The sequence below is a fragment of the Felis catus genome, chromosome E2 (assembly GCF_018350175.1).
Source record: "Felis catus isolate Fca126 chromosome E2, F.catus_Fca126_mat1.0, whole genome shotgun sequence".
NCBI classification, from domain to species: domain Eukaryota; kingdom Metazoa; phylum Chordata; class Mammalia; order Carnivora; family Felidae; genus Felis; species Felis catus.
The window spans coordinates 31,473,800-31,496,136 of record NC_058382.1 but is presented as its reverse complement, the minus strand read 5'-3'; the positions used below and the strand labels follow the sequence as shown (position 1 = coordinate 31,496,136).

The following is a 22,337-nucleotide window of genomic DNA, read 5'->3' as shown; positions in this document are numbered from 1 at the left end:
GGCCATTGCTCGGATCACCCGCACTCGTTCAGCTGACTTGGCACACAACTCCGTGATAAGAAAGAACGTTTGCCACATTTGCCTGCCAAGGAAATAGGAGTGTTCCTCACTAGAACCTCTACCTCTCTCAGAATTCTCCGGATGCAAGTAACAGAATGGAACTTTAGCTAAGAGTTTAGCGATTAAGAGAGCAGACTCTGGGCCCAGACCGCCTCTGCAAACCACAAACCCTGGCTCTGTGGCTGACTACTTCTGCGACCTTGGCAAAGTCACTTAATCTCTCTGAGCCTCAGTCTCTCTGAGCACAAAACAGGGATGAGAGAAATGTAAATGAAAACTGAAAGACACAGTCATAGTTGCGAAAAGTCTGTTAATATACTGCACTGGTGAGGATGTAGGGAAGACAAACACTAGATCACATATCTACATATGTATACATGTGTATACATATACATGTACATATACATGTATACACATGTATATACATATACATACTCTACATATGTATACATATACATGCACGCGCGCACACACACACACACTCTGCTCCAAACTCTATGGAAGACAATTTGTCCCTCTTTAAAACTAACAATACATATATCCTTTGATTCAGCATTTCTGCTCCTAGACATTACCGTAGATATTATACGTGAAAATCTCATGTGTTAGGGTATTCATTTCAACATTATTTGTGAAAGCAGAAAACTGAAAACAGTAGGAGACTGAGTAACTAAATTATGAAGCCACGCTACGAAAAACCATGCCATCACTTATAAGAATGTACCAATATGGAAAGACCTCTAAGACGGAGTGCTATTCATTTGAAAAACAACACACAAATGTTTGTAGGTACAGTAAAACCTTGGTTTGCAAGCACAGCTCGTTCCGGAAACATGTTTGCCATCCAAAGCACTTGTATATCGAAGCGAATTTCCCCATAAGAAATAATGGAAACTCAGATGATTCATTCCACAACCCCAAAATATTCATATAAAAATGATTACAATGCTGTAATATAATACAAAGTAATAAAATACAAAAGATAAAGAAAAATAAACAGATTAACCGGTACTTACCTTGGAAAACCTTCGTGGCTGGTGTGAGAGAGGCCAGAGAGAGGAGGGTTACCGTGTAGGACGACTTTCACTATCACTAACGGAATCACTGCTGTCTGTTGGCTCAATGGAATCTTTTTCTGCATGGGGACCATTGTATACGCTCGCACAGATGGTGAGGATGGAACAGTATTAATAAACACTTGTCATTTACTGTATTTAACGTAACTGGCAATAAGGTAGCGGAGGAAAGGGTCTATATCCGCAGGCAGCCTGACCTAGAAGGAAGCCAAGCTTTCCTAAGCTTACTCTTGTATGGAAAAACAAAGGACCGTCCATCGGTGCTTCGAAGTGACAAAAAATACACTACTGCCAGTCGCGGGCACCTTCTAACGTCCTGAAAAATCACTGATTTCTGCCAAACACCATGGCCTGAGACACCTGAGCATGGGAAACAATCACCCACAATCCCACAGTGAGCGAGACAGACAGAGAGACAGAGACAGACAAACAGGGAGGAGAACCAATGGCTCGGTTGTGATCCCGTGACATTCAGCATCAGGTACCACTCATATTGCAAGACCTCGCTCCTTCATCAAGTCAAAACTTATTAGAAAGGTTTGCTCATCTTAGGGGACACGCGCAGAACAAGTTGTGCGCAACCCAAGGTTTTACTATCTAGAGAATATCTCTAGAAAGGTACAGAAAAAAAAAATCGTGAGGGGTGTTAGGCCCCAGGGAAGGGAAAAGGGTGGCAGTGGGAATGAGTGGGGACTTCTGTGCTTCTATACTTTGGGAATCCTGCACCATGGACACGTGCCGGCACACAGTCCTGAAAGAGCTCACCACATGTGCATGGAGCAGGCCGGCTAAGGCAACGCACCTCACCCTACAGCAGCTAGGAGAGTGCGTCCACAACGTAACGCGCAGATGCTGTCGGAGGAGGGAAAAGCGATGCCGGACAGGCAGAAACAGTGTGTCCTCCTCAACATGAAAAAGCCCGATTTTGACCCGTCAGGCCCAAGCCCACGGCAGAGGGAAGGGTCCAGAGCAGCATTCACATCCGCATTTTCTGCTACGGGCACGTCCAGCTGAAAGTTGGTAGGAGCACTAGAGAAGGCACGGCCACCGGGAGACTTGGGAATGGTGGCAAACACTGGACTGGGAACTGGGCAATCTGGGCTCTGGGTCCGCCAGTATTCGGCTCTGCGGCCCCCGACAAGCCTCTGGGCCTTCTGAGCCCTTCCTTTTCCAAAAGGAGAATGCCATGCCTTGACACGGCATGCCCTGAAAGAAACTAAGCAACGATGAATCCGACCGCGTGCGTCTCTGCCGCCAGTTTCTTTTTGGCCAGTTTCTTGTGAGGAATAAAGAGATATCAGAGGGGAACCCTCTTTAAAAACCACGAAGCCCGTTGGTTTTGCCGGCGAAGCGTCACTTGGGTGTGACTATCAGAAGGGTCTCTCGTGAGATGAAACGGTAGCCCCAGAACGGCATTTCTTCATCTCATTCATATGGAGAGGGAATGGTGGCCTCTCAGTTAACTTAAGACCTGAGATTCCTGAACAGAATCAGAGTCGAGGCAACCCCGCAGAAGCCCACATCCGACGAACAAACTCAGAGAGAGTTATTAATCACTCAAGAATTAGCACACGGTCGGGGCGCCTGGGTGGCGCAGTCGGTTAAGCGTCCGACTTCAGCCAGGTCACGATCTCGCGGTCCGTGAGTTCGAACCCCGCGTCAGGCTCTGGGCTGATGGCTCAGAGCCTGGAGCCTGTTTCCGATTCTGTGTCTCCCTCTCTCTCTGCCCCTCCCCCGTTCATGCTCTGTCTCTCTCTGTCCCCCAAAAAATAAATAAACGTTGGAAAAAAATTAAAAAAAGAATTAGCACACGGTGACTCAAGAGTAATAAAACCAGTCACTGGAAAATAATAACATCACAGAGGGGGAAAGAATGAGGGTCCAGCGGAAATCCATACATGAAGGTGGGAGAGACCCGAGTGAACAGCCACCGTTTACGTTCCGAACATTTACTCAGTGTTTCAAGTGGTGTGGCCGACGTGCCAAAACGCGGTGGCGAAGAGGGGACAGCATGGAGCGTCCAAGCACTAATGTGGGGCCATTAGCCAAAGAATGGGGAGATATGCGTGGGAAAGTAACTAGTCTAGTTCAGCAGTGGAAATGATAGATTACCACACCCGCTATCCTGCACCAAATCGAGTAACTCATGAATGACACTTTGGCTGCATTTCAAAATACTTTCATGCACGTATTTCAGTCCTCAAAACTGCCACCTCTACAAGAGACAGTGGAGTTGTCATTTCCTCCAGAATACAATTCCCGTACCAAAAATAATAATAATGATAATGATAATGATAATGATAATAAGAGTAATAAAATAAGATGGACCTACGGTTCCGAAATGGAAGAGAATCTTAAATGGTTCGCCCGTGGGGAGAACCAGCCCCTGACGGAAATCCAAAATTATTCGGCTGGTGTTCCGTTTGTGAGAAACAAAGAGCTTGATGGGCAAACATCCACTCGTCTGTAATGAGGTCTTCTGCAAGGTCTTGCGCAAATGCGCAGAGTTGCTTATTTCCTGTCCTCGGGATGCAGACGGGTCTTGACGTTAGTGCAAATAATCGAATTTTGACTTGTGTCCCCTTTGCCAATGAAGATGATAAAATAGTTACCTTTCTATTTTTAGTTGCACGTGATTACGACTGGCCTTCCAGGACTATGACAGGAAGGCATCATGAAAGGGGGAAGGCCCCGTATCTTGCAAAGAAATGCATTAGAAACGGGTCCTTGCTAATCTTCCTGATCTGATCTCTCGCTACTGGACTCACATGGACCACTCTCCATCCGGTCTAATCAAGTTTGGGAGCAGATTTTGTGTTTTCCCACTACAATGTCTCTGCTTCTCGCATCTCTGAATATCCTCCAACCATCTCCATCTATCAAAACCCTTCGTATTCCCGAAGGCCTACGTCGGAATCCACTCTCCCCTTTGATTTTGCTTCCTCTGAATTACTTACAGCCTTGTGCTTTATCAACCTGGGAGACAGAAGTCCTGGCTTTTTGTAGAACTTCACACTTATCTGCACAAAGTGGAGCAGGCGAATGAGGAAATGACTAGAATGAAGAATGGAAATTTCTTTCCTGATGCCACTCGATTGAAATAGGTTGCAGATATAATTGCTGTCCAAATATTTTAGGGTACAGCCCATAGAAATGTCTCAGTGTGGAATGATAAAAACAAAAATGCGAAAGGGGCAGATTCTGACGTTTCAGATTTAAAAGATAGAAAGTAAGGGTCTTAACACCATACCCTTTTTTATGAGAACATTCTATTCAATTTCCAGGTTTTGCAGACCGCTCAATAAAGGGGTCAGTTTCTTTCAGAGGTCTTACTTGCACCCCCACCCAAAATGTAATCAAGGCTATTCTAATCTAGACAGAAAACAACACTGCTTAACTAACTAAACGAATTAAGCCGGATTCTTTCTCCCGTCAAAGGAAAAAAACCTAAAAAAAATTTTTTTTAATGCGTATTTGTTTTTGAGCGGGGGTGGGAGGGGCAGAGAGAGAGGGGGAGACCCAGAATCCAAAGCAGGCTCCAGGCTCCAAGCTGTCGGCACAGAGCCCAATGCGGGGCTCGAGCTCACGGACCTGAGAGATCATGACCTGAGCCGAAGTCAGACACTTAACTGACTGGGCCAACCAGGTGCCCCGGAAAAAAACTTTTAAAGACCGATCCTGAGAACCACAGCAGGCCATCCTATGCTAGTTAGGCCTAGCTATGCGGATACCGTATATATTTACTCTGTCTCAAGACAAGAGACAGGCAGAACACTCCAGAGCAACCAGTCAGAAGACCTTAGGGTCAGCAGCGAACACTACCTATTTCTCTCCTTCTTCCCTCACAAGCGTACGCGAAAGGAGAGGGGAAATCTTCAGCCCCCAGTGGCATCCACACCGAAACCCTGTGTAAGGCTCCGATCCCCCCACTTCACCCAAAGGGCCAGGTTCTGCCTCCTGGACTCAGCGACGGCAGTTCTCCTGCTTGTGAAATTACGACCAAACTTTTCCTTTTGTTCCAGCAAAAGACTTCCTGCGAGAAAGCAGTAATCCTTTAAAGCTTTCCAGCCCAAAGGTCTCTCCTGGTTTGGATTCCCCCATCCCCAGCCCCCAGAGGAAAAGCTCGCTCAATCACATCACAAGGCATTTCTCGGTTCCAAGTTGTACTGGGTCTCAAGGACTCCTGGTGAGGAAAGAAAACTGGTCATCTGAACATCCTTTCCTGGGATCCGTCTGAAGTGTAGACAAGCAGCAAAGATGAATATTAATATGCCTTCCATCATCAAAAGCTGTTGCATACCCAAAGGATGATAAATATTTTAATCAGTTTTCAGCTTGTCTAGCGGAAGTCAGTTTACTCCTCAGAGATTTCCCTAGTTCTGTGCCCAAAACCTGTCCAGCACATACTGCTTTCCCTATATAACTTTTGGAAATTGGTAATAAAAAGTCCAAGCTTTGTGAGAGAACTCATTTAATTTCTTGACAGTTTGACTCCATTAAGTTTTCCAAGAAGAGGGAAATCTAAAATATGAGGGATGCCGACGAGCGAGACAAAACACCACAATTCTAAGTTCTGGGAGCAGTGTTGCTAATAACCTACTTACGTCTCACGCTTAAAACATTTTTTTTCCTTCATATTTGCGTAAGTTGTCTGCCAGCGGCCGCTCGGTCTTCTCCGGGTAAATGCCAAAGGCATAAAACAGGACATTCTCATGCGTCCTCTGTACTCTCGATATTATTATTTTTTAAATGTTAAAGGCGTTTGGGGGTATTGTTGGGAGGGTTCCATTTGTTTAAAAATAAAACTGACACCCCCCCCCCCAGAATATTCCTACGAAGGAGGACCTAATATTTTAGGGAAATGTACAGAGTTAAAAGGGATGGATTAAAGACCATGCCGCTTCCCGTGGGCGTGAGGAAATGGCTGGACTCGTATGTGGACCTAACATCGATTCATTTCCTCAACGAGTAAGTGTCGGGGACCTACGCTGCACCAGACACCGTTGTAAGAGTTGGAGACATTACAGCGGATAAAACAAAGTCCTTCTCTCCCAGGGACCATATTAGGTAGAAGCAGATAACAAACAAGTATCCTGGCAGATGGTAGGAAGCGATGGGAAGCAAGGTGGAAGAGGGCAAGGCATTCCCTAGCGTAAGAAGCTCTCTCCAAGGAGTGACATGAGCAGAGAGACGGGAATGGAGGGAGGAAGTGAGTCATGCAAATTAACAGAGGGCAGAATATTCCAGACAGAGGCAACGGCGAATGCAAAGACCATGATGCAGGAGGAGGCTGGGCGTGTTCCTGAAGACAGTAAGAAGGCGAGTGGAGGACTGGGACGGAGGGGAAATAATGTACGGGGTGGGGGTGGACAGACCCTGCAGGGCACTGAGCCCCGATGCAAGGAAGCTGTATATCTGCACATGATAGTGAGTTTGGGCCGGGGGAGTGAAACACCAGACTTTGTATTTTAAAGGAACACTCTGACAGGGATGGACATAGGGTGGTAATAGCAGAGAGACTATTTCTATAAATGATGGTGGTTCTCATCAAGGCAGCAGCACAGGGGATGGTGAAAGGTGGCCAGATCATGAATATCTAGAAAACAGAGTTAACGGGATTCGCCGATAAATCAAGAGGTTATAGGCTGAGCGACTGGACAGTGCAAATTACTGCCCTGTGTGATACTGGGAGAAAGGCTGGGGGGTAATGGGAATCAAGAGTTTGGTCTGAGGTATGTTAAATTTGAGACATTATTGCTAGACAGCTAAACACAGCCCCCCTTGCCCAACTACTGTTCAGGTCTCCAAGACAGGAGACCCTACTGCAGACATTGGAACATCTCATCAACTCCATCCGTTAAAAAATTCACTGTTAACTGCATGAAAAGTTGATGACATTAAATAAAATACAAGCCCTCTTAATCCCCCAACATCTGTTAGAGATCTGATGCATAATTCTGGGTATTTCATAATTGCACATTTAAATTAATAATATTTAAAGTAAAGGGATGTGTAATATCAGCCTACCACCTGTTCCAAGTCCTCATAAGCAGAGCAGATATGCCTGTAACAGTAGAAATTAATTTTGAATATTTCCATAATACTCCAGATTTTTATTTGAAGGCTAATTTTGTCAATCAGTCCAAAACAAGGTGGATGTTATCTGAGATTTTTATACACATCAAGGAAAAATTTACAAATGAGATTGTCACAGGTGGTTCCAGATGGGCTGAGATCATGTAGAGGAAATACAAAAAAAAGTCCATCATAATTTACGTGTTAGGGGAACGACGGTGTTAAAAACATCATCTCCAAATGATCACAGAGATACTTTCAGGAATACTGAAAGGGCAACGTATCAAGTTTCCCTTGGTTTAAAAAAAAAAAAAAGGTCATTCTTTTGCAGATGTCAACAAAAAGAGAGCAGGATCATGGTTATGTTACCCTTAATGCACGGAAGAGCTGACTTAATGTGTTCCCAGAGCTCTCTGGTAAGTCAGATTTTGGCACTGGGAGCACATTTCTCCATAGAGACATTTTTGCAAAATATGGAAAGATTCCCAGCCCAGCTTCCCAAAGTATTTAGCCCACAGTGGGGTAGAAACATTACCAGAGTAGCACTGAGCTTCGATTCATTGAGTCCCTCTACCTCCAAGACTGACCCCGGTTGTAAAGGAAGGGAAATGAGGAAAAGGAAGAGAGTGTGTCACTAAGGGGAACTCAGTCAAATGACCTCTAAGTAAGGGCTCCTAAACTGAGGACTGGCTACGCTTCCTTCTAAAATCACTACTTTGGTGACGCCTTGCGTGTGTGCAGTATTTTATAGGTTACCGACTTTTTCATTTTGGTCATCGTAATAATTTTCTTCAGAGGGTTAACAGTTTTAGGGACCATTCACGAACCAACCTGGGGAGAAAGAGATCCTATAATCTTGAGAATATTCCCAACAGCTGGCACACATCCTTGGGAAATCTTGCCTTTCTTTCAAAACTGTAGGTCTGCTGATTTGTTTCTAACATGACTTCCTTCTTCTAGACAAAGATTCTTCTGGAATATCTCAAAGGTATCTATAATAAGATAAAGGACAGGCTAGAGCTGACGGTAATGCCCCCCTCCCCACCTCACCCCCGGCCAAAAGGACTAGAGCAAATAAGGTACACAATTATTTTATGCCATATCTTTTCCAGGAAAAAACAAACCAAAACAGAAATTACTGACACTCCCATCTGACACCAGGGGTTCCGATTCACATCTGAAATGCTGTGATGGGCTGCTAGTCGAAGGAATCCGAAATAAATTCCAGCAGCCAAGGCTACAATAGCACCCCAGGGTAAAGTAGCAGGATCTTCACACATCAATCTGAATCCTAGCGTCGCTAAAATTATTTAAAACAACCCCATTTGTCTATCGGAAAGAAAATAGAACATGTGTGAAAGGTGCATGTGTGCGTGTGCAGACGTGTGTGTGTGTGTGTGTGTGTGTGTGTGTGTGTGTGTGTGTGGATCTAACACAGGCTAGCGAAATGGAGCTAAAGCCTATGGAATCAAATCAAGGCTAAAACAGCAACCTTGGCTGTTTATTCCAGTTTTTCTCTGCACACGCTAACAAGAGTTAAGAGAAACGGCAAGCCTTTCACTTGGAATTTCCAGGCTCCCGTCACTGTGTCTCACCATGTTCGGTGTTTTTCGCCTTGTTCCTATTGTGTGCAGAGCAGAGGCACCTGAGCCATCCTCTTAACATGCCGGGGATGTAACAGGCACATCCTAGTACTTGGTGCCAATAGAGCTCAAGTCTCACACAGCTCATGTAAGGGTTAAAAACAGAAAGTCCTACCCACTGGTTCGCTCTGATGTTCCTGGAGATATTGTCACTGGATGTATCCTCAGTAGAATTCTATTCAACACCTCTGTCTTTAAGTACAAAGCTGTAGGCTGTAGCAGCTTTAAGAAACATAAGTATCCCTTTTTTCTGCTGCACAGTATCTGTGTGTGAAATTCTCTAAAGGGGTTTAAGTATTTACCCTGAACACTATCAGACGGTTTCTAAAATTTTCCTTATCCACTTGCAAAAACACTTCAAAGAGAATCATAAACATACTCCTTTGTGCTTTCGATGCACATTCTGTTTCCCAAGCTTAAGCCTGAATTCTCTTGGAATTGTAAATTTTTTTCCCAAAAAGACAGGAGACACAATGCTTTTTTTTTTTTTTTTAATTCATTACTAAGTCTGCAGCAACTGAGGGAAAAACTGGAAAACTCTCTGAGAAATTTAGAAGGCAATCAAAGAAGGAACCAAAACCTGTTAGAAATTCATTGCTGAATTACACGTACAATTTCCCCTCAGATATTTTACTCTTAATAGAACAATACAGCTGTGGGGAATAGCAGTGGGTGGGTGGGGAGAGAGGAGAATGCAAAGAACCAATCTTCAATGAACACCTTTAAGATAATAAAAAATGTGAGCCATGGACTTTTAGCCCCTGTAGCTGAAAAGTGCCTTTTCTTTCTCTTTCTTCCCCAAATTTCCAAAGCCACATAAACACAGGGGTCCCCAAACTCAGTGTCTGTGTACATAATTTGAATTATTGGGTGCTTGTGACTGTTTACCTGCTTCCAATCTGTGCTTATTCTGAGCCACTCAGCACTGTACCAGTCCAAAAGGGGAGAAGGGAACTTAAATTTTCATTTAAAACCACCAGACGTCTCCTACCAATTCCTAAATTACTATAATATACTCTGCTCCTAGATCAGAAATGCTAATGCTGAAAAATGGAAGACAGGGTGATGTTTGCAAATGTAATTTAGTATATACATCAACGGCATAAGGGATACACACACACACACACACACACACACGTATATAAATAGGAGTTGGTGACTTCACTATCAACAAGGACAAAAAGTTAACATTTATATCGCTTTCTTCCTCATACCCCCCAAAATCTTTAATCCTAGAAGATAGTTTAAAATGAACTTAGCTAATGGAACTGTAATAGAATAGCAAATACCAGTACACTCAGTATAATTTCAGCACGTGAGAAAGCAGCCTCGTTCCTCTACTCAGCTACAAAGAATTTAATCTAACACACTGTGATGATAGGGTCATTAATCTCTCCAAAAACAAACAAAAAAAAAAACTGCTCTTCAGCTCAATCACTGCCTATGACTGTGTCACCTACACCAAGAAAGGCTCCACCAGACAGCAGTGGACAGCCACCTGGCATGAACTCTCCCAGATGGTTTACACAGGCCAAAATGACAAGGAAAAACCTATGACTCATCTTGAAATTAAACTATTATAACTGACTTGTAAAGGACAACCTTTACGTCCGTAAGTCCATTTCCTCTCTTAAGACTTCAACAACAAGAAACTGGTAACAGAATTAAATAAAACACCTACTCACTTTCCACGTCTCTCTGCTCTCCTGTGCCAAAATTTTAACGCAAATGGGTAGAATTTAAGTTACCTATAGCTTACCTAACATAATTACATGTTGCGTTTTACACCGTTTCAAAACGGATATATTAAAATGATCCCATCTTGGCTCCTACCCACTAAAGTCAATAAAGGTTATTAAGGCCAACTGCCATATAAATGCACTGTGGTCCCCAGCAAGAACTGTCAAGACATGAAATGCAATTCAAAACATTTGAAATGATCAGGACCTGGAAAAGCATGAAGAAATTTCTCTCCAGTATATCAATCATCAGTACTTCCGAAAATGTCGACTCCGGAAATTATCCTAGAATATTTCCATCGGATTACACTAAATTGACCTTTTGTTTTTTAAGGTCAAAAGGAAATGAATAAATGTCGTCAATTTAAGAGGCCATCGCACCTAGCATTCTTTTCCGTCTCATTGTGAATTTGATGGTGTTAAAACGTTTTTATGGGTAAAATAAATGTCAGTTTTGCAAAGCGCGATACCAGACCCTAAGAGACACATGGCCTATCCGTTGGATCTCTGGCTACAGCAAGACTTCCTCACCTCACGGGAGACTTCGGCTTTTCATATTTCTCTTTACCCAGAAAGCAAAGCTTGTACGGTTTCTTTCAAATGGTAACTCTCTCTTATCCTGGAGAGTCTCCTCCTAAGACGCTAATCTTGGTTGTGAGGTGGTGGGCTGGCCGGACAAAATAACATAAAATAAAACGCACACATTTGAACAGTGTTCTGGCATTATAGTGCCTTCCTGAAGAGGGAGCAAAGAAGAGAGAAAAGGCAAGGCTAACTTCTTGGGTTGTAAGAAAGGGTTGTGTTGCTTCGGGCTCAATGGCTCATAAATTCATGAGGTAATATTCAGGGAAAATATGATATTTTATCAGAATGCCATTCAAATATAAGGTTTAACATTTACATCACAAGACCAAGCACAGGGTAAAACTATCCTCGGGGAGAGAAATGGCAAGAATAAACAGTGTGATAAAAACAGTGCTTGCTGGGACAGGGAATGGGAAGCAAAGGCTGGAGGAGTTTTAGAGGCAGTGGACTAAACTTTTTGAAATATGCGACTGGTTATGACATGTGAAGCAATTACCATTAATGGAAGAAAGGCGATTTCAAAGCGCATTTTCCGTTTTTCTGCATCCAACCTGAGACTACACGTCCCAACCACAAAGTGGGGGGAGAAAAAAGAGAAAAGGCAACACAGAGACAGAGAGAAATCACAACACAAGTCCTGGTACGAGGGCCGTCCAAGGCTGCTTTACTCATAAGCAAAAGGTGAAAAGTAATGTGCGGATCGCCTGGGGTTTTTTTTGTTTTGTTTTCACCGAAAGAGACCCACGCTACGGGGCAGAACAGACAAAATGCACTAATTAGAGAAGCCTTTCCACAACACACACACATGCTTTTACCATTTTAAAAAAGCACAGAGATAAAGAAGAATCATTTGTCGAGAAGGATAACGATTTTGAGTAATACATTCCCTGGAAGCAAAGGGAGTACATTCAGAAACGCTGTTCAGATTAGTCTAATTCTATAGAATCCAAATGTGCACCAAACACTGCACTTTTTATGTTAAATTGCTGTTGAATTTGTTAACCCACAACTGATTTCCTGTGTTATGGAATCTTGGAGATTACAGCTAACTTGAAGCAACAGGGATAATTCTTGACAGTTAATGGTACATTTGTATGCATTTTCCTGAAAGGCCGGCATCTTGAGGCCTCAAACAGGTAGCTCAACATTGCCCCCTACTGCTTGCAAGTGCAAACATATGAGGTGGGCTGGTACAAAGCAGGAATTGAACTGGCTGGGCCAGTTCACAAATACCAGATGGCATTGAGCTAACAGAGCCACAGAACCATAGGCTTGCCCAATGACTATGGTCTTCTGTCTCTTCCAATAGCAAAAATAAATTATTATGAATTTGTTAAAAGTCATTTAAAGAGGCTTGGAGCCATGCTTAAATTTAATTTAGAAGGATCATCCCTTTTATGTTGGCCCAAACCTCCACTCTGCTGATAATGATCACCCTGAGGCTTGCTGAGGAGAGACACTGGGACCATTGATTTCACTCGGAACACTCAGTAATGCCACACCAACTGCAAGGAAGCTCGCTCTGGAGGATTCCCAAGACTGCTCTTCTTCTGGGTATTTTTTACACAAGAGGTATAAAGTAAACAGAAGATATTCCTTCTAACTGATGTGCCATGGTCCGATTAAAAAAAAAATGACAACTAAATCTTTTAAATGAATTCATAATGAGTATGATCCGTAAGCTCACAATACCGAAGACTTCTCTTTAAGAGACAAAAAAAAAAAACAAAAACCAAAAAAACCCTTGAACAAAAGTGGTGCAAAAATAAATTTTTATTTAGTGACGTATTTATTTATTTTACAAAATCAGCGAGTTCTTTTCTCATTAATTTGCCAATTCTAATACGTGGAGTCGTCAAGTTACAACCCCAAAGTCCACCTGATGTCTTAGACTCAAAGTCTCGTAAATAAAGAGGTTCTTCCAACTCATATGTAAATGGACAAGCCGAGAAGAACATCATAAAAACAAATATGCCCTGTAAATGAAGTTGCCTTTATATATACATTCCATAAAAATGTAGCATGCTCCACACAGGCTAATTTTAGGAATAGAACTAAGGAGATTTAAGCCTGGACTTTTCATTACTTCCAACTCAGTTTTACAATGCTCGGTTTTATACTGAGGTTCAGGTCTTCGGCGGAATCCATTTTTGTGATACCCTTAGTACAATAAAAGAAGGATTATTAACATTCCTTCCTCAGACACAGATCCATCGAAAGGCATGATTTAAACATCTGAAGAGATGTCTGGAAAGCTAGGGTCCAGATTCCGACCTGGACTTTCAAACTAAGACCCCTCCAGGGTGGTGACTTGGTATTTTCATTATAAAACCTCGGTTTTATAACAGAGGTTGGCCACAGCTCCCCACTTGCGCAGATCGGATCCTTGTTTCCAGAACAAGTCTGAGTCTGTGCGGGCACCACCTCCAGGGTGCAGCAGGCTTTTACCACTTTTCCACTACATTTCAAGTTCAACGGTCTGGAGGCAGAGCAGCGAGGCAGTGAAGGGCGTGACCCTAGAGCCAGCCTTCCTGGGTTCAAATCCCCGTTCCCCCGCTTATGAGCCGTGTGATCTTGAGGAAGTTATGGAAACCTTTTGTGGCTCAGTCTCCTGGTTTATGAAATGGAGACCCATCATACCTACTTTATGGGGTTGCCGTAAAAGTTACATAAGTTATACATAAAACATTCAGAATAGTGCCTGGTCCTTAATAAGTATCAAATAAGGGTCTGCCATTACTGCTATTCTTTAAATTGAGACTTAATTCAAAACTGGCAAGTGGCCTCAATTTTGCCTTCCAGCTATGCTTCTGACTCCACCCCCCGATCCCTCGCCCTGGCCGCGCTGGACTGCCCCATTTCCAGTCTCGTTTGTACAGTTCCTGGAGCCTAATGCTCCTCTCCCAATGCCCTATCTGACCCTACGCCTCCCCATCCAAAGTCCCCAAAGGCAACATCTGCTGTTTCACAACAGTCCTGGTCCAGTGGCCTGAATTTAATACTCCCTCCTCTGGCCTGTGATTTTTTTTTTTTTTTTAATCTCTATCACAGGCTTTCATTTTAGCTAATGTAACACCTGGCTATATTCATGTCTCTCTCCTTGTTAAACTGAATGCAGCAGTTAAGCTACAGAGCCAGACTGCCAGGGTCTCCATCTTGCTCTGCTGCTTACTCTGTGACCTTGGGCGAGGCACCTAATTTCTCAATGTCTCAGTTTTCACATCTATAAATTAAGGCTCATAAGGGTTTCTACACCTCGTAGGGCTGCTGTATGAACTTTAGAAGTTAATACAGGGAAAGCCCTTCGAACAGTGCCCGGTGCATCTAAAAATGCAAAGGCATTTTAAATCTTACCGTTCCATCGTGGTTCCCTCCTCGTCACTTCCTACCATGCGTCCGGCACGGTGCCTTATATGTGGGAAATACTCAAGAAAACGCCCACTGAACTCAAGTGAGCTTGTCCTGGCAAAATCCTGGCTGTTCCTGGCGAACAGTTACCTAACCCAATAATTTGGAATAATGAATTATGTATTTGCCTATGCAAATGAGGCAGCAGAGGGGTCACACAGCCCGGCGTCCCAGAAAATGCGGCCCCGGACCTCAGGTACTTACCACACCTTCCATCTTCTTCCACAGTTCTTCCAGTTGGGCCATGGGCTGACACCACCAATCACTGCATTTTCTGTATCGGTTGCCTTGAAACCAAAACTGTCTCAGCCACTCGAACTCAACCTGTGGGCCATAAAGAGAAGGCAGTTGTTACAATGCCTTCATGAGGGACAGTCAAGGACAACACTGTCACCCGATTCTCCTCCAGTAACTTAATTGCCACAGGGTGAGAAAAGCTCAGCCTAACTGGTTTCCAGTAGAACTTGGGGAGTCTCCAGAGCATTTCTGCAAAGCCAAGAGAAAAGCGGGCGTAAGGGGCTCCTGGGTGGCTCAGTCAGTTAAGCGTCGGACTTCAGCTCAGGTCATGATCTCATGGTTCATAAGTTTGGGTCCCGCATCGGGGTGAGCTCGAGCCCCGGGTGAGCCCCATTTCTCTCTCCCCCACCCCTCCCTGCCCCTCGTGGGATTCTCTCTCTCTATCTCTCTCTCTGCCCCTGGTTCACTTGCACCCTCTACCTCTCTAAATAAACAAATAAATAAATAAATAAATTTTACAAAAAGGCAAGACAAAACACAAATACTGAGATCCTGAAGTTACAGCAGCCTGCGCAATGTGGGACAGGGAAGATAGAATCAAAATATATCTTTATTAAACATCTTTATTAAAGATTGATATTTAGAGCAAAACAGACATATATTAAGAGACAGCCAATTTCAAGATTTCTTATATTTAAAATAAATACAGAATTTACCATGGGCCAGGAGGAGCTGGTGAGAGTCCTAGCCCTTATAACTAAACAATGCAAAGTTAATTATGGGGCATCCATTAAACCTACAGCCATTCAAATCGTTACTTTTCAAGTCAGGGCACATGTCAATAGGTAGAAAGAACAGTGAAGGCATTAACAATTGCTTTTCCTTCCTATGAACCTATATGGTTATTATTACGGTTATTATTTGCCTCCTTAGCATTCCTCCTTCTATTCTAGCAAAACCTCACTATTCACTTGGTAACCGACCCCCTTCCCCAGTCTCAGTCCACGTGGTCTGGGTAGATCTCCAGCCCCAACACCAGGGATGCAGTGTGTGGCCCAAGTGTCAGCCAATCAGCCCCCATATTTCTCTAGTCACAGAACTGGGTATGGAGACAATCGCGGTATGTTCAATCACAGTTAAGTCTAGATCCCATGAGAAGATTCAGGAAAAGCATTCTAAATCCATGCCACCACCAAATGGGAAAAATGGAGACAACCCAGTAGGAAGCAACTGCAAGATAAAAAGATAAAAACCAGGTGCTGGTGATACCACCTGGCTCTTGATCAAGCTATTCCTGAAGTCGTTTATTTATTTATTTATTTATTTTTTAAACCTATTTACACTTTCTTTAAGGCTTATTTATTATTTTTGAGAAAGAAAGAGACAGACGGAGAGAGAGAGAGAGAGAGTGCAAGCAGGGGAGGGGCAGAGAGAGGGGGAGACACAGAATCGGAAGCAGATTCCAGGCTCTCAGCTGTCAGCACAGAGCGCAACGCAGGGCTCGAACTCACAAACCGCGAGATCGTGACCTAAGCTGAAGTCGGATGCCTAACTAACTGAGCCACCCAGGAGTCCCAGAAGCCTTTTATACTTAAGCCAATTCAGGTTGAGGTTTTTTTTGTCCCTTGCAAATGAAATAACCCCAATGTATGCAGAGGAGAGGCTGAGTAAAGCTTTGGAAGGGTAAGAAATTGTTTTCTATCCACTTTCCAAATCTTCTAAAACTCATCTTCACCTTGAAAAATCAAATTTTACAGGGGTACCTGGGTGGCTCAGTCGGTTGGGCGTCCGACTTCATGACGCTCAGGTCATGATCTCACGGTCTGTGAGTTCGAGCCCTGTGTCGGGCTCTGTGCTGACAGCTCAGAGCCTGGATGGAGCCTGTTTCGGATTCTGTGTCTCCCTCTCTCTCTGACCCTCCCCCATTCATGCTCTGTCTCTCTCTGTCTGTCTCAAAAATAAATAAACGTTAACAAAAAAAATTTTTTAATCAAATTTTACTGTCAACGTACAACTCTATTCATCCCCACAACTCTTCTGACCTCTGCCCTCTAAAGAAATGTTGAGCTTTCACAGCTTAGAGGTTAATGTTGGGTCGTCTGACTTTTGCTACGGTAATCGTGTTCCCTAGACAGTCCAACTAGTACAACCTTAACCTGTTACCACAAAGAATTTCTGTATTTATCCATATTGAACTTTCGCGAGGCAAACAAAAGCAACTTGTGAAGATTTACCAATGGTGAAAATGGCTCAAATAACTAACCTGAGAACACCCAGTCATATGAAAGGGTTTCAGTTTACATTAACTAAATGTTTGTTTGATATGTAGAACTGATTTCAGTTAAAGCTGTTTAAACAGGAAAAAAAAAAAAAAAGGAATGTGGACAATATTAAGACAATAGCTGCCGAAACTTATCTGTGGTATTTAGAGACAGTTGGTAACAGCAGTAAACCACACTGCTTTGAGAGGAGAGCGAACACAGGGTAGTTCAACTTCTCTGAAGATGCAGGTTTCACATTACTCACTACAAGAAGAGTTCTATTTAATAGATTTTGTGTGAAATTGGTTCCCATTATGGGAACAGCCTATTAGCAAAGCATCACGCCCTATGTCAGGGCAAGCTGCAAAGATTTGAAAAGGTTTTCTTATCTGGGGGCTGGTTATTTTCATTGGTGAAGACAAAACTTATGAGCCCTGGCAATCGTGGTATCCCAAGAAATAAAAATAAAACAGATCAGCATATGTAATTAGTTTATTCAACCTATTGGGGTACACTAGGGTCTAGATTTCAGTAAATTAAAGCCGCGGAAGGAAGGAGAGAGGCATACCTGGAGACTCTGCTATGAGACGAGAATGCAAAGGAGGACCCCATCCATTTTAATAAATCAGGACTTCAGCTTCCTCCTTAGATGCCCAGCTATCAGTTGAAGCAGACGGTGCCATGATTAAGAATAAGGAACCAGGGCGCCTGGGTGGCTCAGTTGGTTAAGTGTCCGACTCTTGATTCGAGCTCAGGTCATGAGCTCATGGTTTGTTTGAGCCCTGCGTCGGGCTCTGCGCTGACAGCGTGGGGCCTGCTTGGGATTCTCTCTCTTTCCCTCTCTCTCTGCCTCTGCTCTGCTCACTCTCTCTCTCTCTCAAAAAATATTACATAAATAAACTTTTTAAAAAATTTAAAAAAAAAAGCATAAGGGCCCTGGAGCCAGTTCAAACTTGGGCTCCAGTACCAAATGGCTATGTCACCTGTAAAATAAAGACAATCACATAATAACCACATAGATTTAGAGTGAGGACTAGTGAGTTAATAATGAATGGGCTACTATATGCCAGGCACTTGCCAGATGCTAAGAAAGCAAACTGCACAAGGCCTACAACTTATTGTCCCCAAGGATCTCACGACGTGATAAAATTTTCTTAGCAAGAAAAGTTTTAACATCCATGTCAGTTCATGGCCACCCCCCTTCCAGAGAGGCCAGTCAGTAAAGTTCAACGCTGAGCACTTACTCCCGGCAGAGTTTTATTCATGAGTTGAAGTACTTCCCACGAGATACAATCTTTCTGGGCATCAAAACCACTGGCATGTATTTTATTCGGCTCCATAACCTGACTTTTTCATTTCAATGTTGTGGGCAAAAAAAAAAAAAAAAAAAATTACAGGATTTTAAACAAATGTCACCCTCGCCATTTCCCCCACTGCCAACAGACGTCGTTGGCTGCTTCCTTAAAATTAATTAAGGAAGCATACAATACTTCCAGCCATTCGATTCAGAGTTTGAGTTACAAAAACAAACAAACAAACAAACAAGAAAAAGTTGTTTTTATTTTTTTCTCCCTCAACTGCGGGGTTAAGAAAAGAAAGCTGCAGGGCGGATACCCCACGAAAGCTGAAGCATCAGGACTCGGAACAGAATGGAAGCCTTATCGCTTCCGGGGTTGAAACAACAATCAAAGGTCAACCGTAGTGACTGACCAATAAAGTTCTAAGCATGAAAGGAGTAGGGTCTTCATCCCTTCTCCAGGGTGCATCCAGGGGTCCCTCCCTCCCTCCCCCCCCCCCCCCCCCCCCCCCGCCGGCACCGGGAAGCTCAGAACTATCAGAGCAGAACCTAGAGACAAACCCTGAGGAGGGTAATGGCTGCCTTGGGGCCACGAACACTCCACGGGTGATGCAGATCCCCAGAGATGGGAGCGTCAAGGAGACAACACATAGCAACTCTTTTGAGGTTCTCTCAGAGCTCACGATGCTTAGACACCAAACTCCCACCTTCTGGACAGGCCCTTCAAGGAAATTCACAATTATTCAACCTTTTGAGCAGCTACAATACAAAGATGAGCAATTAGCCAAGGCCTACCGACAACCTAGAGGCCTTGCAGGTTCCTGAAGGGCCTTCTCAATCATCAGTGAAAAATGAAAACATGCTCACAATAGTGTCTGTCTCACAACAGGGATTGCTGGGACAACTGTCTTTCATCACCCTCTTAACTAATCTGTACCTGGAACGGTCTCAGAGAAGATCAGTCAAGAAAAACTTTTCCCCTAAAAATGTCTAGGAAAAGTCTGAAGGGGAAGAAGAAACGGAATCCACCCACCTACCTGAAACCTCAGGCATTCAACAGCAAAGTTCAAAATCGTGACTTATGAGACGCTACCTCACCATTCATTGTAAACGCCTCCATCACTTCCACAGGTAGGCAACTGTCATCTACTTTTCTCTGCCAAGTCAGTGGGGGGCTCTTGATTTGGTCCCAGCTCAGCTCACGCAGGCCCCTCAGGGGATGCGTGAACATGCCCGCTGGGGTTAATGTCTCACCACAACACCTGAAATAAGTTATTTCACTGAGCAAGATGTTAGATGAGGGAGAGATGGTAATGTCCAATCTACTAAGAGCTACCCCATGAAGGCTCTTTCCCAGGAACTCCGAGGAAGATGCAGGTCTGACCAGACCAAACCATTTTTTTTTTTAATGTTTATTTATTTTTGAGAGAGAGACAGAGAGACAGAGCATGCGCAGAGAGAGAGAGGGAGACACAGAATGCAAAGCAGGCTCCAGGCTCCGAGCTGTCGGCACAGAGCCCGACGCAGGGCTTGAACTCACGAACCGTGAGATCATGACCTGAGCTGAAATCGGACGCTTAACCAACTGAGCCACCCAGGTGCCCCAGACCAAACCATTTTTAAGAAGGAAAACAGCATAATAACATGCAGGAGGATTCTGCTTATCAGTGAACAAAAACCTTTGCTAAGCATCTTTAGTTAGGAAAAAAAATACTTTCTAAAGGTACTCAGGTCTATTCCCCACAGTTCCCAAATTGCTTAGTTAGAAACCATCTAAAGGAAACAAGCCACATCTACACCCACAGAGCCTGAAGGCCCGCAACACACAAAACCCAGGGCTTCATCCTGTAATTGGTGCAGCAAAGGCATGTGGCCTTTAAGATAGAGGAAATCGAACAATAAAGAACCCAGGGGGAGCGATCATGGACCATGTATGATGCTATTGTTTCACAACAAGACACGGAAGAAAGTGATCATGTCAGTGCTCGATCCCAGGCCAGCGCGTAGGGCCAAAAAACAGTATATGATAACGTGCTTTGGCATATGGAATTCATATGAAGGAGGTGGCCTTGAAGAATCAAAGACTGGGGGGCTGGGCAAGGTGAGCACACACCATATTTAGATTCATGATCTCTCTCTGCCTTCGATTTCTAGACTAGCTTCAAGGGGCTAAGGCTTCTGATACACGTCTCTCCCACTTCGCTAAAGTATACAGTGTCAAAAGCAGCCAGTCACTTGCTGAAGCTATTGGGCTCAGGTGACAATATTCTACTATTAGATAAACAGTGTGATTTTACAGATTTCCCCCACCCGTTGATGATAACAAAACATCTCGGCCAGTCACAGAAGACCAAGATGGAGGGGGGGCGGGGGGCGCAGGGAATAACTCATGTTGAGTGTTGAAAAGAGCACCCATTCGGCTGGCCTGAATCCTGACATTGCAAGGTTTGTAGAGAAGGAAAAAATCAGAATTTCTTTACTACAGACCAGAATTTCTTTACTGCAAATATGGAGGAAGACATAACTTTGCTCCCAAGTCTAATTCAGTGAGGTCACCGGGCCCATAAAACGCTTATCTTTCTTGAGGTTCTAGCTATCAGCAGTGTCTCTACTTAAGGACAGATAGGAGAGAAAATGGGGCACTTATCAGGTACAGGGAAGGGAAGAAAGTCAGTCCTGAGTGCAGCTTATTAGCATTAGAAGTGGTTATTCTTTCCTTGAAAGGAAGAATTTCTTTGCCTTTTGTTCCAGAGATTGTGGCAATGTTTCACAAGGTATGGGGCAGTTCGCAAGATCCTAAATATCTCTTTAAAGACACTGTATGACCTCGTGGGAGCAGACATGGTTTCTCCTCTGCTCCAAAGCCCTCAGTGGCTCCCTACTTCCCTCTGAGTAAACAGAAAAGTGGTTGTCCTCACGGGGAGCTCCAAGGACTGATACAATCTGCTATTCCCCAGGCCCCTAGAACCACCTCTGTGACCTCATGTCCTCGAACTCACAGCCTTGCTCCTGCCATTTGAACTAGACTGTCCCTTACCTAGTCTGGAAACACCAGGCATTTTCCTACCTCATAGTCTTTGTGGCAGTTTGTCCCTCCACCCGAAATACTGTTCCCCAGATATCTACGTGGCTTCCTCCTCATCTCTTTCAAGTCCCTGCTCACAGCACATCTTCTCAGTGGGGATGTTTTCTAGTTATCTCAAGAACCTACTATATGATGAGCAGGTGTATTAAGTTTATTATCTGTCCTCTCCCTGGCCTAGGATGCCTAGTTTACTCTCGTAAACTACCGTAAACTTTACATCCTAAAGCACACAGAAGAGTGCCAGGCACGCAATCAGTAGTAATTACTTGCTGGAAGGACGAAAGAGAACATTTTTGTGTTCCAAATTCTCCGCCGATCCTTCCAATCCGAACAAAGAGAGAGTCTCGGGTTGGTGATAACCTTCAACAATTCTCCATGACTCGGGAACCTCTTTTTTCCTTTTAAAGTTTTTTTTGTTTTGTTTTGAGATCTAATTTGCCCGCCACAAAATTCATCCATTTTCAACGTCGAATTCAATGACTGTTAGAAAACACAGGAGTTGTAGGCTGCTCTCCCTGCTTCCCATGAATAATGGAGACTTCAGGCTCAGAGCCTTCTCCCGGCGAGAGAATCTGCTGGAAGGTAGTAACACTGCTCTGTTTACACTGGCGAGGTCTCTCTGGTTCCTTTTTCTTTTGGCTAGTGATACTGGCTGGCTTCTTAAAGTGGTAATACAAAGCTTCCTTTGCAAAGAAAATTTATTTACATAAAAATGAGCCGAGTTTTTAAAAGTATTAAGTAGACAACAATACGCACGGTCCAAAGATAAAGCAAAAAGCTGAGAGGGTGTTCCTGAGAGCAGCACAATTGGTGAAACATTGGCTGGTGGGATCCAGAGCTGCTGGTCTCACAGACTGCAGACCCACACCTC

General features: G+C 43.8%; 1 protein-coding gene across 9 annotated transcripts in view; it reads right to left on the bottom strand.

Annotated features, from left to right (window-relative positions):
• Positions 1-22,337, bottom strand: part of FTO (FTO alpha-ketoglutarate dependent dioxygenase) — a 440,209-nt gene that overhangs the window by 232,880 nt on the left and 184,992 nt on the right. For all 9 annotated transcript variants that reach the window (XM_045046926.1, XM_045046927.1, XM_045046928.1 and 6 more), the window contains exon 7: positions 14,791-14,910. In XM_045046926.1, the coding sequence (XP_044902861.1) occupies positions 14,791-14,910 (120 nt within the window). The remainder of the gene's footprint in view (positions 1-14,790; positions 14,911-22,337) is intronic.